Consider the following 15,427-nt stretch of genomic DNA (forward strand, 5'->3'; position numbering starts at 1 on the left):
AAGCAGTCGTGGCTCCTGAGCCGCTCGCTGGTCACGCTGCGGCCTCACGGCTCCCAATCGGCTTCCTCCCCTTTTCTTTCACAGGGGCTACTCCCCAGCCGCACCTTCCACACTCCTAACTGCATCTCAGAATTGGCTTCTGGGAGAACCTGGTCTGTAACACTTCACAATCCTCACTTCTCACCTTAATCCCAGTCCCTTCGACAGTAATAAGTATTTGCTATATATTCTTCCCGACCTTTTTCTGTGATCATAAACACAATGATCACAGAAATGAGCCATTCCGTATCTTACTATTCTGTATCCTGCTTTTCAATACTTAACAGATATAACATCTCATTTTTTAAATTGTCCTTTGTAAGACAAGTATCATTTATTTTTTTTAATAGGTAATACTTTCATATGTACTTTCAAAAGTACGAAAGGATGAACAGTAGAATCAGCCATCCAGATCCCTTCTCTGGGGGCAAGCAATGTTATTGCTTGTACTTTCTTCCAGAGATATTTCATGTATATAAAAGCAAGTATTTATAAAAATGACCCCCCTTTTGCACACAAATGAGAGCATACTACATGTTCTGCATTTTTATATCTAATAACATATATTAAAGATCATTTCGTATCAGTATATAAAGAGCTTCCCTATTCTCTTCTACAGCTGCATATGTTCCGCTGTTCATACCATTCGCCTACTTTTCTATCAGTTGTTGATCTTTATTTGTCATGAGTTGCAACTATCCTTCCTCCCATTTTTACTATTTATATTTTAATATTTAAGTAGTTAAATCAAATGATACATTATTTCACAACTTTTTGGTTTTAAGTCACATTCCCGCATTGATATTGTTAAAAGAAAACTCTCCCATACTTACTTCTAGGACTTTTATATGTTTATTTTATGCATTTAAGTATTTATTTGAGATTTATCTTGGTGGAAGGGGTTAAATATAAATTCAAAGTAATTATCTTGACATGGGGATTTTAAAATTGTGACAAATACTATTAAATTTCCTCCCCCAAAGTCTATTTCAGCAGGAAAAAGTGAAAGAAGGTACCTATTTCCCTGACTAACCACAGATGTAACAGTCTACAATAATTTGCGATGACAAAATCCATAATGTTCCAAAAATTAAATTTTCTGTGACTTGTTTGATGGCAAAACTTGACCTGAACTGTGTCTTCCTACAGAGTGTTAATGCTCATGTTTCATAGCAGAAATATTGACTTTGATCTAAGATGGTGCCTTGGAACCCTCAAGGGGTGTTATATATGATATGTACATACACACCATTAGTAACTTCCTAAAAGCTCTCATCTATGATTTCTTAGCTCTAAGGATTTGGATAAAGGAATGTGGACCCTATCATACTTTAATCTTTGCTGGTGTTGCGGGTGAAATGTTTTGCTTTGCATTTCATTGATGACTAGGGAGGCTCTGCTATGCATTGCCTCAAAAGTCCTTGTCTGCTTCTGGACTGGTTTGTCTTATTATTCATGTGGAGGAGTTATTTCTAAGTGTAAATCGTTTTTCCTAGTCTATTTTCTATAATTTAGCTTTGCTCCTGGTGCTGTTCACCACAGGTTTTAATATAGCCTTTTTATGAAGTTAAATCCTATATGATTTTGAGGCTAGATGTCTTCCGTTGGAAGGCTCTTCCCAGAGTAATATAATATTTAAGGTTTCTTTTTAACACTTTTATTATATACTTTTAGGTCTTCAATTCATCTATTTTTTGTGTGTGTCTATGAGGTAGATAACTTATTTTATTTCATTTTCAAAATAGAAAGTAATTGTCTATCCTTTCCTCTAATTTCAAATGCTACAATTTATCATATAATAAATACCTATATATGCATAGGTTGATTTCTGGGTTCTATTCTATGCCATTTATCTCTATGTTTATTCCTGCACCCACACAATACTGTTTAAATTACAGCGATAATTTACAGCATGTTTTGATAACATCTAGGACTGTACATTCAAACAAATACATTTATTTTAATTATACCAATACATGTTATTTCTAGAAAAATTAGAAAATATTAAGAAATGAATAGAAATACTTAAAATTCAACACTTAAGGAGATCACATGAACATTTTCTATAACATTTATAAATATATATACATGCATATAGCTATATACATTTTATATTTTTATAAAAATGAGATTATAGTCTACAGTCTATAAGCTAATTCTTTTCTTTTTCTCATGAACTTTTTTTTTACATTTTAATAAATATACTGTACTTTTGCATCATCTTTAATAAAAAACTTTTTGCATCAAACTTCACCAAACGGATATATCAAAGCTTATTTAACCAATCCCTACTACTGGATACTACGTCATTTCCAACATTTTGCCAAAGTTGGTGATACAAATCCTGCTTGTGTTTACTTGAGTTTATTTCAATACCTATTTTTATTCTGACATTTTTGAAGACAGATATTAAGTGGCTTAAACTATTAAAAATTGTGGAAAAACTAGATGGTTAAAAAAAATAAAAATAATGCACAGAGGCTGTTTAGAAGGCAGTTGGTTCAGGGACCTAAAATTCCCTTCAGAGTGAGCCCTTGTGATGAAGGAACCCGGTAAAAACAATTCCTGGCACTGCCCTTGGCCACCTCCTTCCTGAAAGCTACACTTGCCAAGGACCACTGTTAATTCAGGTGGTCCCTGCTCTGCTCCTAAACCTTGGACGACTCTGCACTGTCTTTACAAGTTCTCCTGAGTCTGACTTCAGGATGTACTATGGCCAGGCCACTCCTCGCTTCAGCTCATCTCCCATTTCATTTCCTTGGAAATTCTGCATGGTGGTCGAGCATCAGCTCTTTTTCCTCAAATGACTTATTCTTTCTAGCCTCCCTGGCTTCTCTCTCTGTCTGTCTCTCTCCCCATCTCTCACCACAAATGCCATTTCCTTCGTGGTGCCTCTTCTTACACCCTAAGTCGGGCGTTATCTTCGTTTTCTGTGCTTCCACATAATCACTCATATTTTATTATGTGTATATTATATTCTAACTTATCTTCTCTACCAAATTAATAAAACATTCAGCCATATTGTATAACAGACTATTTTTATAACGGATGTTATAGGTTGCCTCCTGGCTCCCACTTCACTACCTTCATTATGAGAAGGACATGAAGTTTGGGTAGGAAAACCTAACTCCAGTTTCCTAGGGCAGGTCTAACTCCTCCCCGGGGTACAGCCTTTGTCCCTCTACAGAGACTGGTTCAGGGATGGACACATGACCAATTTGGTCCAATCTGAGTGAAACCGAGACTTCTGTCCAATGACTAAGAGAAGAAGTTTCAGAGATAAAGCAGATTTCAGACATGTTTTGATCTGCTACCAGAAGGAAAAACAGCCTGAGAAGGGAGCCCATACAAAGAAGAGGGCAGAGGTGGAAGAAGCATTAAAAAAATGAAACTGGAGTCTTGATCAAACTGAGCCTGAAACCTGGCCTACTTCTGCAAATTTCAATCCATAAATTTCATGTTTAAACGAGTTTTTATAGCAATGTGTCTGCATGCTCTTTGGGAAGCTGGCCCAAGCCAGTCGGCCAGCCACGAACTTACCTTCTTTGATAATATCGATAATGTCATTGGCATTGAAGCTGAGTTCATCTGTGTCCTGAGCATCATAGGCATACAGAGCCTTGCACTGTGGCACCTGAGGCTTAGGCTTGGGCTGGGGCTTGGGTCTGCCCCCTGCTGGGGGAGGCCGGCTGGTCGTTTGTCTCCGGACTCTGCGGAGAGAGAGGAGGCTGGTGAGATGTGGCACCCAACCGGAGGCGGCAGCACCGCGTGGTGGTTTGGACCATGGGGCCAGCACTGGTCTGCTCGAGTTCAACTCCAGCTCCATCCTTAGATGGATATGTCACTCCCTACACTTGCTCTGAAAACAAAATACCCTCCCTGACAGGGACATTACAAAAGCACATAGTTAGCTCTCAATAAACATCAGCTGCTGTTATTGCGCCCCCAGCTTATTGCGGGGACAATGTACACAAAAGTTTATAAAGTATATATATACAACTAAATATAATAAGACAAATGATAACAAAATGAATGTACCCTTCCCCCCCCCCCCCAACTTTGAAAAGAGAACTTTTGGCAGTGCCATAATAGCCTGCAGGTGCCTCTCTCAACTGCAGCACCCCCTCCCCCCCGCCGCCGGAATGAACCACCACCCTGCAGTTTGTACTAACAATTCCGCTTTTCTTGGTAGTTTTAAGAAAAACTTATAATGACGTAAGTCCCCCTAAGTGGACTTATCCAGTCCACTGTCGATAGTCATTTGGGATACAAAAAATGCTGCTGTGAATGTTCTTGCTCAAGTTTATCCAGGGCAATTTCTCAACTTTGGCACCCCTAATGTTTTGAGCAGACAATTCTTCGTTGTGCATGTGTGTGTGTGGGGGGGGGGGGGCAGGGGAGGGTCAGGGGCTCTGCCACACATTGTAGGGTGCTTAGCAACATCCCTGGCCTTTACCCCCTGGATGCCAGCAGCACTTCCTCTTCTCTGGTCATGACCATCAAAAATATCCAGCCCTAGAACCCTATCCAGGTCTTCTAGCTTTAAACATATTTTTTCTACACACTATACTGCCTCAGTCACTATTCATATTTTGCCTCAAAGGCATATAACTACAGCTTGTTCCTAGTTAGTGAGATCTCTAAACATATCTGAAACAATTATTTGTTAAATATGTTTGTAAAATAAAAGGAAATAGAAATATAGAAAACATTTTGCTCAAGGACAAACTAAAAAAAGGCTACATTCATTTGTTTACAAAAGAAATTTATGCTCCAGATTTCTTCTGCACGCTACATAGCGGGGCTGGCTGTCAGGTATCGCCCTGGCCCTGTCTGTTATCTGTTAATGCCTGATAACACCCGAGGGTGGAAGGAGGGAACGCGAGGGCCTTTCCTTGGTTCTGAGTTCTGGAAGGATAAAGCACACCTGTCTTTGAGCTGTGGTCTCAGGAGGCCAGAGCCCACAGTCCTTGCTGAGGCCCTGTGATACTTACTAGATGCTAGGTCAACTCCTGTCCCCTCCTCCCTGCCCCCCCCCCAACACGTTTATCATAGAGGAAAGGCAGTTTATAGATCGTTAGCATGACATCATTTCCTCCCTCATCTATTGGAAATCCCCAATCCCTGCTGGAGAAGCGCTCGCTTCTCTGAAAGCTGGCCAGGCAAGCAGGCTTTTAATTAAGCAACCTATATATTAGGGATGTCAGCATTTGGTTAATCAAAGCCATTAGCCTGGATACGAGCAGTCTGCTGATTTCCCAGCAACAGGGCATGGGGTGGAGGGTGGGGTGTGCATTACAACACTCTGGGAGGGAGGAGACCTCCAGCCTGGTAGTTCCAGGGCACAGGGTTGGGAGGGCACCTGTACACACGTGTGTGTGTGTGTGTGTGTTCTCTTTCTCTCTCTCTCTCTGTCTCTCTCAGTCTCGGGGGAAAACCTACCACCATTAGTGCATGTTGATGAGGTGTCTGGAGCCCAAGAGAACTGGAATTCAGGTGCAGTCCCTGGGCCACTTGGTGGAGAGATCAAGACAGAAGACTTCTGAAAAGTGGGACTGGCCTCCCTATAGCCATCCCAGGAGTCACCCTTCTCTGACTCTCCACCTCCAGCTTTGACTAAAATCTTTCGACTCCCCTCCTTCATGTCTTCCCCGCCAGCTGCCTCCTGAGCATCACCCCAGCTCAGCAGTTATTAGTTCACCTGCTACTGAAAATCCTAACTGCTTCTCTCTGCTCTTGGGAAATGGATCAAAACTCTTCATGGGGCCGACAAAGTCCCTGCCAGTTGTGGCTCCCGCTAGCTTTCTGCCTCATGTACTGCGGCAGGCCACCCTGGCACCTTCCCGCCACTCTCCACGGAGGCCCCTGAACCCTGGTAGTGGTTAGGGACCCCTGTCCACATAGTCCTAGCTTACATCATATATTTGCTGGCGCAAGACAAAGCTCTCCCCCTAAGATCAGGAACGAAATAGGATGTCAGCTCTCATCGGTTTTATTCGATAGATATTTCATTGGAAGCTCTAGCCAGAGCAATTTGTCAAGAAGAATAAAAGGCACACAGATTGGAAAAGATATAGAAATACCTCAATTCATAGATGAGATGATTTGCACAGAGGCCATCTTAAGGAACACACTAAAAAACTATTAGACCTAATAAACAAGTTCAGCAAGATGATAGAATACAAGATCAATACATAGGAATCAGCTCTATCTCTATGCAATCAGCAATGAACAATCCAAAAATGAAATTGAGAAAACAATTCTATTTACAAGACATAAAAGAATGCAACACTTAGGAGTAAATTTAACAAAGGAAAGATGATTCTTTTTATATAAAATGTCCCAAAAAGCTAATCTGTATTGACAGACAGTAGATTAGTTGGTTGCAGAGGGCCGGGGATGGGGGTTAAGAAACAACTGCTAATGCGAAGATTCCTTTTTGGGATGATGAAAATGCTCCAAAAGGAGATGATGATGATGGCTGCACAACTCTGTGACTACACCGGAAACTGGTGAATTGTACTTCAAATGAGTTGTCTTTTTTAATATTTCAAAAAAACACGTCAATTTCACAAGCAGTGCACTGCTGGTACGCAGAGTAACCTTGGCCCGCCTATATACGCAAGCAGCCACTGGATGTCCAGGGAACCGGCAGACGGGAGGACGGGATGGACGTGAGGAGCACTGTTTAAACACCTGCATGAACACAGCCACCGCATGGTCTTTGATCCCAAGGCGTCAGAGGATACTTCCTCAGGAAAGCCAAAGGAAAACCAGTCAAAGGAAAACCTTAGGGATTACTGGGGAATTTGGGTTCCCGGGCAGACCCTGGGCAACAGTCAGTTTGATTGTCCCAGGACCTGGATAACTGCTACCATATGGGCAATATAAAGCCATCTGGTCATTTATCAGTTGGCCAAGAGGGGTCCACAGCTGGGAAAAGGGGCAGTCCAGGCAGCTTTGAGGCAGGTGTTGTTCCTGGGGAAGAGATGTGGACGGGGGAACTGTGTTTGATGGGAAATGAATGTGGAGGTGGAAACGGCTCTGCCTTTGCATTGGGAAAGGGTCTGTTTAAGCAATCCTGAGATCACCACTGTCTGGCTCTTGCCGCTTTCAATGTCCTCTGCGACCAGGAAGGGGCACAATTGCTCCAGTAAGGCAGCATTTTCCCAGAGAAAGCCAGTTTCAGCAAAGCCCTTCTTCTCGCCAGTCACTCCTGCCTCATTCTCACATCTGAGCATATCTTCACTCTTCTCGTGAGTGTCAACAGATGGGCTCTCATCTGGGAACCCCTGCCCGTAGCTGTGTGAATCACGGTACAGATACGCTCGCCTGGGCTCTGCCTGCTCTGGGCAGAGCACTGCGCTAGGCATCCTCACAGATGTTGCTTCACTGAACCTCACAACACTCCTGTGAAACGACTAATGCAGGGTCCTGGATTTCCTGCTGATTTCGTCCTTGGATGGCATGATGGCACGTGCATCAGGCTCCCAGAGCTCCAGACACACTGACCTTTCTGGTCCTTTTGTCTGTCCATGCTCTCCCAGCCTATCCCCACTCTCCAACTAGTATTGTTGATCACAACTTCTGGTAGCTCATGCCTGCTTAGAGCAGGGGATCAATGTAGTAGTACAGGGATTCGTGGCACTGTTAGGACAATAGGCTCCATGGGGTGGGGCCTACCCTGTTTGAGCCCATCAGGCCTAGGAACATGGTGTGGCCTCAATCCAAATGTTCTGCTAGAGCGACAGTCTGCAGCATAAAAGATACTGGCTTGAGTCAGTGCACTGGGTTTGAGGCCCGGCTCTGTCACTGGCTGGCATAGGACTTGGGTGCATCACTTCACCTCTTTAGGGCTCAGGTCCTTTTTCAAATTCTAAGAGAGTTTTTACAGAGCTCTACTGTCAGGTGTACCACGGAGCACAGGAAATCTGTGCCCAGGAAGTGATCACTGTCTCTATGTTTCACCACAGTGTGGATCTGGAAACCACCATAGAAAACCATCAGTGAAAACAGCCATTTTCCCGGCTCTAAAGTCGGACAGGCTCAGCCATAAACCCAGACGATCTCCTTTACATCACTAGGTGGCGATCCTGTGTAATCAATAATGAGGCGAGAGAACTTTCTACAAGCTGCCAGAAACTGATTAATGAGGTCTTTTAGGTGCCTGGAGCCCTCCATTCACATCTAAGAGCCGGTTGGTCAATGCAGTGAAGAAGGGATTCAGACTTTCTTACACACCAAACAAGATCCTTGTACCTAGGGAGCTGGAACTGGCTCAGTCCAGACTCTGAGAGCAGGCGGTCCTGCTTTCAGGAATTTTGTGGGTCAGTTGCTAAACACAGATGTTATTAAAGATTACACCGAAGATACTTAACACTGAATAAATTATATTAAAAGAAAAGGGAATAAATATTCATAACTCAATCCTTTCTGGTTGTTTTCTACATTTTACTTCTGTCTATGCTCCTGAAGTTATTAACATCTGTTGTTTATGGATGGTGGCAACCCTACATAATGGTGTGTGGCTATGCATCTCTGCCCAACTCTGAGGCCAGTAGCAGTCACGCTGGTAGCCTGAAAATGGCCATGGCGAGAGCGGGAACTGGCAAGTGTTCAGCTCAGGCTGTTTTTATCCCCACAGAGCCAGTGGACCAGCGTGCCACCATGCCCACGCACCCCTGTGAAAATTCACATTCACTCGTCTAAAAGTGACAAAAAGCCTAGATTTGTTTTGTAATGGATATGCGGGAGTTAGATAATTTTGGTACCTCTGGGATTAATGATATTTGCATTCCTAATAAACCTGACATGACTAAGAACTGTGTTATAAAAACAATTATTTCATTGAGATAATGGGAATTAGTCAGAATTTCAGACTCAAAATAAGAAAATTATTTTTCCTGTTGCCACTTCAATAACAAAAGTTCACTTTATATATATTAGTATAAGGCCATCGAACTCCATGTCATTGAGCAAATTCAATGTTTCATTATATGTGATTGTGGCACAATGCAATTTAGTTTTCCTATTACTACTTGACCCATGGTTTCAGGGTAATTTCTACACACTTACCACTTTATTGTGTTTATTCTCCATTAAGGAAACAAACACAATTAGGAGTTGAACTAAGCAATTTGCTTTTACGGCAGGTTTTTTTTTCTGAGTGGAGTATTAGACCTCTAATGCAAACACATTATAACCCACACCGCAAAGTTTCCTGAGTAATCCAGCACGTTACATATGTCTTGCTTTGTGAAAACCTGCACTGCCAGAGAAGTCCTGTTTTAGTGATGGGGGAAAAACCAAGCGGTGGCTTTGCCCTGAGACACCACGTAAATGACCAACATTTGGACCCTCATGGACTGCTGCTCGATCTCACCAGATGCCAAAAGCCCACAAGAAAACGAAACCCCAAATGACGCCAACGCCAACAAAACTCTCTAAAGTGAGGGTCTGTTCATTCGCCCTCTCCTGGGAGTGCCTGCCACTTTCCAGACAGAGGATGTGAGTTCTTACGGTGACTATAGCAAAGGACGTTTAACTAGAAAAAGACTATGGAATAGGACAGCGGGAGAAGGAGTTTTGGACTTTATTTACATTGTCCAAATGCAGCCAGTGTCTGTTGTAATATTACCTCACAACTCTCTGTTCTGCTGTTGCTCTGTGCCCAGAGAGCAGCATAGCCATTACACGTGTGTGACACAGTGTATGTGTTGTGGGGAGAGGCGTCTCCCTGACTGGTCCCCTTGTCTTGGCTTCTGTAGGCTGCCCATCCCCGCCCCACTGAAGCCAGTGATGCCTGAAGCTTAGACCCTCACAGAGTCTGGAGCTCTGTGCAGGTCAGAGATTAGATTTCTTGAGAGGAAAGCCACTGGGCCAGGGGACAGCCACTTTTCAATCCTGGTAGGACATTAATATTTCCTTGTAAGACACATGAACAATGGTAATAAAGCAAACACAAATAAGCTTACAAGTTGCATAGTGCCTTATAGTTCACAAAGCCCTTATTTCATCTTCAAGAAACCCTGAGGAGTGTGCTTTAAAATGATATTACTGTCCCTATTACACAGGTGAGGGCATCAAGATGTAGAGCGATTAAGTGACGAACATGAGGCAACATAGCTAGTAATTAGTGAAATAATCCACGTGCCCAGCATATGGCACACAGAAGGCACGCAGCCCAGTGAAGAGTCAATGAATGAATCAACGAAGGAACGAACACAGGAACTGGGACTCACACCCAGGCCTTGCAACTGCGAACCGTGTGCTCGCTGCACACGTTAGGCCACCTTTTGTGAACTTCTCTGCAGCTCCCACACGCCCGGGGCAGTGGAGTGCGCCTCGGTCTGAGCGAGGGCCAGCTGGGATTAAGCTTTCAGATACCACTTCTTTGTTCCGCAGATGTGAAATTTATGCTTTGAAATTCTAAGAAGGAAAATAATGGTATTTTATTTCATTGGCTCTTTAAAATATGCTCTGTTCCAAAAGGTTGAATCTATAAACATTACTGGAAACGTGGGAATGGATGCCAAGAATTCCTAAGCTTCGTGTCTGCCTGGGCCAGGATATGGCTGCTGCTCCTGCAGATTATGGGTTGAGAAATATTGCTATTGGACACTTGTTGGAAATTTTAAGCCCCTTGAAAATATGACTCCATTAGGAGAATCTTGTCAAGAGACGCAAAGGCTACATTAAAATTTTTCTATCGATCCCTCTTTGCGGCATGGCCAGAAGCCTTACCACTGAGCACTTTCAATGTTTTCCTGTTTCTTCAACCTCTAGTTGGATTAATCTCTGGAGTATCTCAAAATTTCCTGAAGTTGTCCTCCCATGAATTGGACCACAGGATTGAAAAGGCCAACAGACAAGACATTTCCAGTCCGGGTTTTAATGCTTCCAGTAATGAAAAAGAGATGATAGATTATATATATACATCTCAGTTGTAGGATGGAAAATATAAAGCATGCTTGATTGGCACATCAAGTGTTCCCATGAAGTCAGAGCAAAGGCCAATGGATGAACTGCTTATTTGATTCTCGCTTAAACGGTTCTCTTTCCATGAGAATCAGGAAAGATCTTTAACGTGAATTAGACTTTTCGAAGAGTATGCTAAAGGAAATGCAAGATAATAATCCCTCTACATCTTAGTTTTCTTGGATGATGACAGGAACAGCTACCATTTCACACACGCGGCAAGGTAAGGGTGAAAAATCTAGTTGGGATGATAATTAATTTAGTGAAGGCTTCGTGCTTTCTCCAAAAAAAACTTTGACTGAACCTAAAATAAACTGACAAAGACTTTCTTAAATTACCTTGAGGTGCTAATTAGACCATTTGATTTTATCCACACAACATTATCCAAAAGAAATGATTGCTTACGTTAAATATGTCTATAAAGAAAAGTGCATCGGGGGCGGGGGGGGGGGGGGTTGGAGAGAGAAAGGAAAGATAAACCCAAGGGTATGAAAGTCTAAGGAGAGAAAGACTGTGGCAATCTTGTTTTTATAGATGGGCAAATTCCAGGTCACTGTTTGGAACTCTGACGCACATAGGCATTTTCGTGTTTATGGAAAGGTACAAGCATGGGATCCCAAAAATCCCTGCTGGCTCCAACAACCTCCTATGGAATAAATGCAATTCATGTTTTCTTGGCAAAGAGGAGCTGCCAAATGCAGGTAACCACAAAGCCTTTGAAATGCATGCCTAAGGTCCCTGACTACATTAGAAATTATTTACAGTTTCACTTTTATGTGTTTTAGAAAATAAATATTAAGAAAAAGTTTGGTCTTTTGACCAGAGTACAATATCTTAAGGAATGTTTGCATCACAGTAGATTTAAGTGCACAGTAAGAAGACTGGCTGACATTCTTATAGCTACCGGACTCGGTGGTAAGATTATGAGTTTTACACATAAGAGACAGGAAAACCATACTGCCTGGTAGATGGTTATGAAGGTGTCTTCTCCTTCCAGCCTCAGAGCCATCGCCAAAACAGCATCACATATGCTGAATCTTTAGGCCTGAAGGTGGCAAAGGGTGTGATAAGACTTAAATGGGGAACCATGGTGCTGAAGGCTGGAAGGGAGCAGCCTCGGTTAAGACACAATGTTCCTAAATTGCCTGCTTTTGGCTGACAGATGCTCCCAGCTGGCTGGTGTGCAAGTCTGTAACTTGCAAAGCAGGCTGGAAAGATGGTTTTGCTTGCCAAAACCAAAGCAAGTAGGAAGCTAGCAGACAGAGCTAAGAGATTTGGTGTATTTCGTTGATTGATTTTAATCCCTTGCCTACTCGAGGACACCCAACTGGGCCCGGGAAGGGTTGTTAGATTATTTCTGTGATGTCCATCCATCTGAATAGTGTAGGTGTGGGTAATGGAGTAAAAATCCTGCTGCTTCAACATCACCGTTTCAATTCACCTTTACGCAGAACCTTCCCTGGCTTTGTCAATCAGGCTTTAGGCCAGTGGTTTTCAAAATGTGGTCCCCGGGTCAGCAGCATCATATGAGAATTTGGAAGAAATGTAAATTCGTGGGTCCCACCCCAGACCTACTGAATCGGAAATTCTGCAAGTGGGCTAATAAGTTCTTCAGAAACTCTGGTGCACATTAAAGTTTGAGAACTACTGCTTTAGACCAAGCCAACCAGGTAAAACCATGATCGTTAGAACTGGTGGGATTTAGCTACTTACACAAGGGGGCGGGGAGGGGCGGTGGCAGGGAGAGAGAGAGATCTAATAAAGGGGGCACCCACTCTACTGATGACCATCTGTATAAAACTACGGTGCTTTCATATCTGTAGCCCAAATGAAGATAAGACTTGCCAGGGAAAAGGAACACCAGGAGAGAACATGGCGAAGTTCCTAAAAGCTGTGAGGTCTTTAGAAGGAAGCTGATGAGGTAGGAAAAGCATCTTATACTGAAGTATGGAGATGACTAGGCAGCCGCCCACCTAGAGGAAGGAGCTGTTGTTTCTCTCCCAGCACCGCTCTACTTTGTATACACGTCTCCTGCTCACATTTGAAATTTCTTCATCATTCTAGAGATATGGAGAGAATGGAAAATGGAGGAAGGCATGAGGGGAGGGAAGAGTGGGCTGGAGCAGGCCCATTACAGGTCCAGCAGAGAGAACCAGTCCAACACTGAGAGTCATGCTGAGTTGGAAGATTCCTTAAAGGTCACTAGTAGTTCAACCACTGTGAAATCACTGGTTGTATCATCAGTCACCATCACCATCACCAACATCATCATCAAACTACAGTTGACTGAGTAGCCTCCTACATGCCCAGTACCATGGTAGGTATTTTATGTATAATTTCTAGTCCTCCCAACAAACCTGCAAGCTTGGTGACATTGTATCAGTATACAGATGAGGAAAATTAAGCTCAGAGAGGTTAAGCAGTAGGTCTAATATCAGACAAGTAATAGAACTGAAATAGGATTATCATCCTTCTCCGGTATGTAACCACATCACTTGACAATATTCCTGCCTGGTGATTTCCATCCACCCTGTGTCTCGATACTTTCAGGGTTAAGTTGCTCCTTGCACACGAGGGCAGTTCGTTTTGGGGCTGCTAGAACGCTGTTTTGTTTACTGGTGCCTAAATCTACCTCCTGGCAGAGTTCACTCATTTGTCTCAAAGTTGGCCCTAATTATATATCCGGCGACTCTACGGAACACATCTAACTCCCTTTCTACACTGAAAACTCTTTGAATATCTACACAGAGTTCCAGGAATCCTTGCTTCCTCTAGCTAAATAGCCTGGGTTTCTTTTTACTACTTTTCTTTTTCTGTTTTAGAAAGGTTGAAAGCTCTCATTTTAAAGCTTGAAAGATCTGTATTATAAACAAATGCATGCATCTCACAGAATACTCGAATGTTATTCTCAAAGTTTCTAATGACTCTTTGAGCTGTTGTATTTATGCAATGGCAGGTGTAGACATAAATCGAAAACCCCATTAGCCCTCAACCATGCCAGAGAGCAAAAAAGGTCACAGAGGAATTGAATCTCAGGGCTCAAGGGGACTGCCCTTCTGATACTTCCCCAAGGTAAGCCCTTTCTGGAGAACAAGTTGAGTGTTATCAACTTGGCCGTACTTTTAGAAATGCCAGCTGAGGGCTTCATGGCCTTGGGTCTCAGATTATAACATGTGGATGGAAAACTGGACTTCAGAATCACACACAGACAGCCCAAGGAAATCCATGAACTTCAGTGTGATTGATGGAGGGGGAGATCACTGGCTTCCCCCATAAGACATGGGAACCTTACCCTGCAGCACCCTGGTCTGGGACCTTGAGGAAATCCAAGCTCTCCGGCGTCTGTGACACGCGGTCTGAGCCGGTGGACTGTTGCCGTGGCAAGGGCGGGCGGGCCATGGAAGTGTACAGGCTCTTCTGATTTGATTTCTGGTTTCCAGGAGTGTGGGGATGTGGCACAAACTGGTTTTTGATGATTCCGTTCTGATGGTATCCTAGAGAGAGGAAAAGAGGGGAAAACACCCTTAAATTTTACTATCCTTTGATAAAAGGCTCTCCGAATTTCATCCATCTATTAATCAAGAGCAACTTACTTAACATCTCTAGGCCTCAGTTCCTTATCGGGAAAAATAGAGGGCATACTTGCTAATATACATGAGGAATGGAGCTAATACATTGTAAACTGACCAGCGAGTGTCTGGAACATGGCAGACACTCACACATGATTGTCAAACTTGACAGCAGAATCGCCAGATGTTCAGGGTTCCAAGACAAGGAAAGGTAAACTTGAAACTAGCTGGCAGGCACATTCTTGGGTCTAAGAAAAATTATGAGGTTATGATTTAAGAGGGCTGGCAGGCAGCTATTTAAACAGTCGGACACCCGTTTTCAAAGGGTCAGTCTTGGGTGTCCTCTGCAGCAACCTGTTGTGAGAAGTCGGGAGAATATTCCACACAGGCAAGGAAAATGTGGCCGCTGGTTGGATCAATCCAGATAGACCCAGCTCTCATAGCCAAACAACTGTTCCTAGTCAAGATCACATTATCTGGTAAGTAATAAATGATGGTGATGGGCTCCAAACCACAGGCCTTGGCTGAAAGGAGTATTATCATTCCCTGCCATGTACGAAGAAGCCCTCACCTCTCCTTTCACAGACAGGTCAGGGCAACAGTGAAGAACAAGACTCCCCAAGGCACCCTTTGATGAACCCACCATGAAACCTCTCCTGACCTTAGTTTATAAGAGGGACTAGAAGTTCAGTCTTGGCTCTGCCTCTGATAGCTGCGTTGACTTTGAACACAATATATGACCTTTTGTAGTGTCAATTTCTTCATTGAAGAAACAAGGAGCTTGGTGAAATCCCAGCTGCAGCCAAGGGTGCCAAGGACAAGAGAGGGGCTTGCAGAGCGGG

At 43.3% G+C, this 15,427-nt stretch overlaps 1 protein-coding gene across 2 annotated transcripts in view; it reads right to left on the minus strand.

Moving 5' to 3' along the window:
• Positions 1 to 15,427, minus strand: part of MYO1E (myosin IE) — a 171,929-nt gene that overhangs the window by 1,406 nt on the left and 155,096 nt on the right. For both annotated transcript variants that reach the window (XM_036217669.1, XM_036217668.1), the window contains exons 26-27: positions 14,309 to 14,510; positions 3,580 to 3,749 (exon numbers count right to left, since the gene is read on the minus strand). In XM_036217669.1, the coding sequence (XP_036073562.1) occupies positions 3,580 to 3,749; positions 14,309 to 14,510 (372 nt within the window). The remainder of the gene's footprint in view (positions 1 to 3,579; positions 3,750 to 14,308; positions 14,511 to 15,427) is intronic.

This window comes from Rousettus aegyptiacus, unplaced genomic scaffold (assembly GCF_014176215.1).
Source record: "Rousettus aegyptiacus isolate mRouAeg1 unplaced genomic scaffold, mRouAeg1.p scaffold_m13_p_3, whole genome shotgun sequence".
NCBI classification, from domain to species: Eukaryota; Metazoa; Chordata; class Mammalia; order Chiroptera; family Pteropodidae; genus Rousettus; species Rousettus aegyptiacus.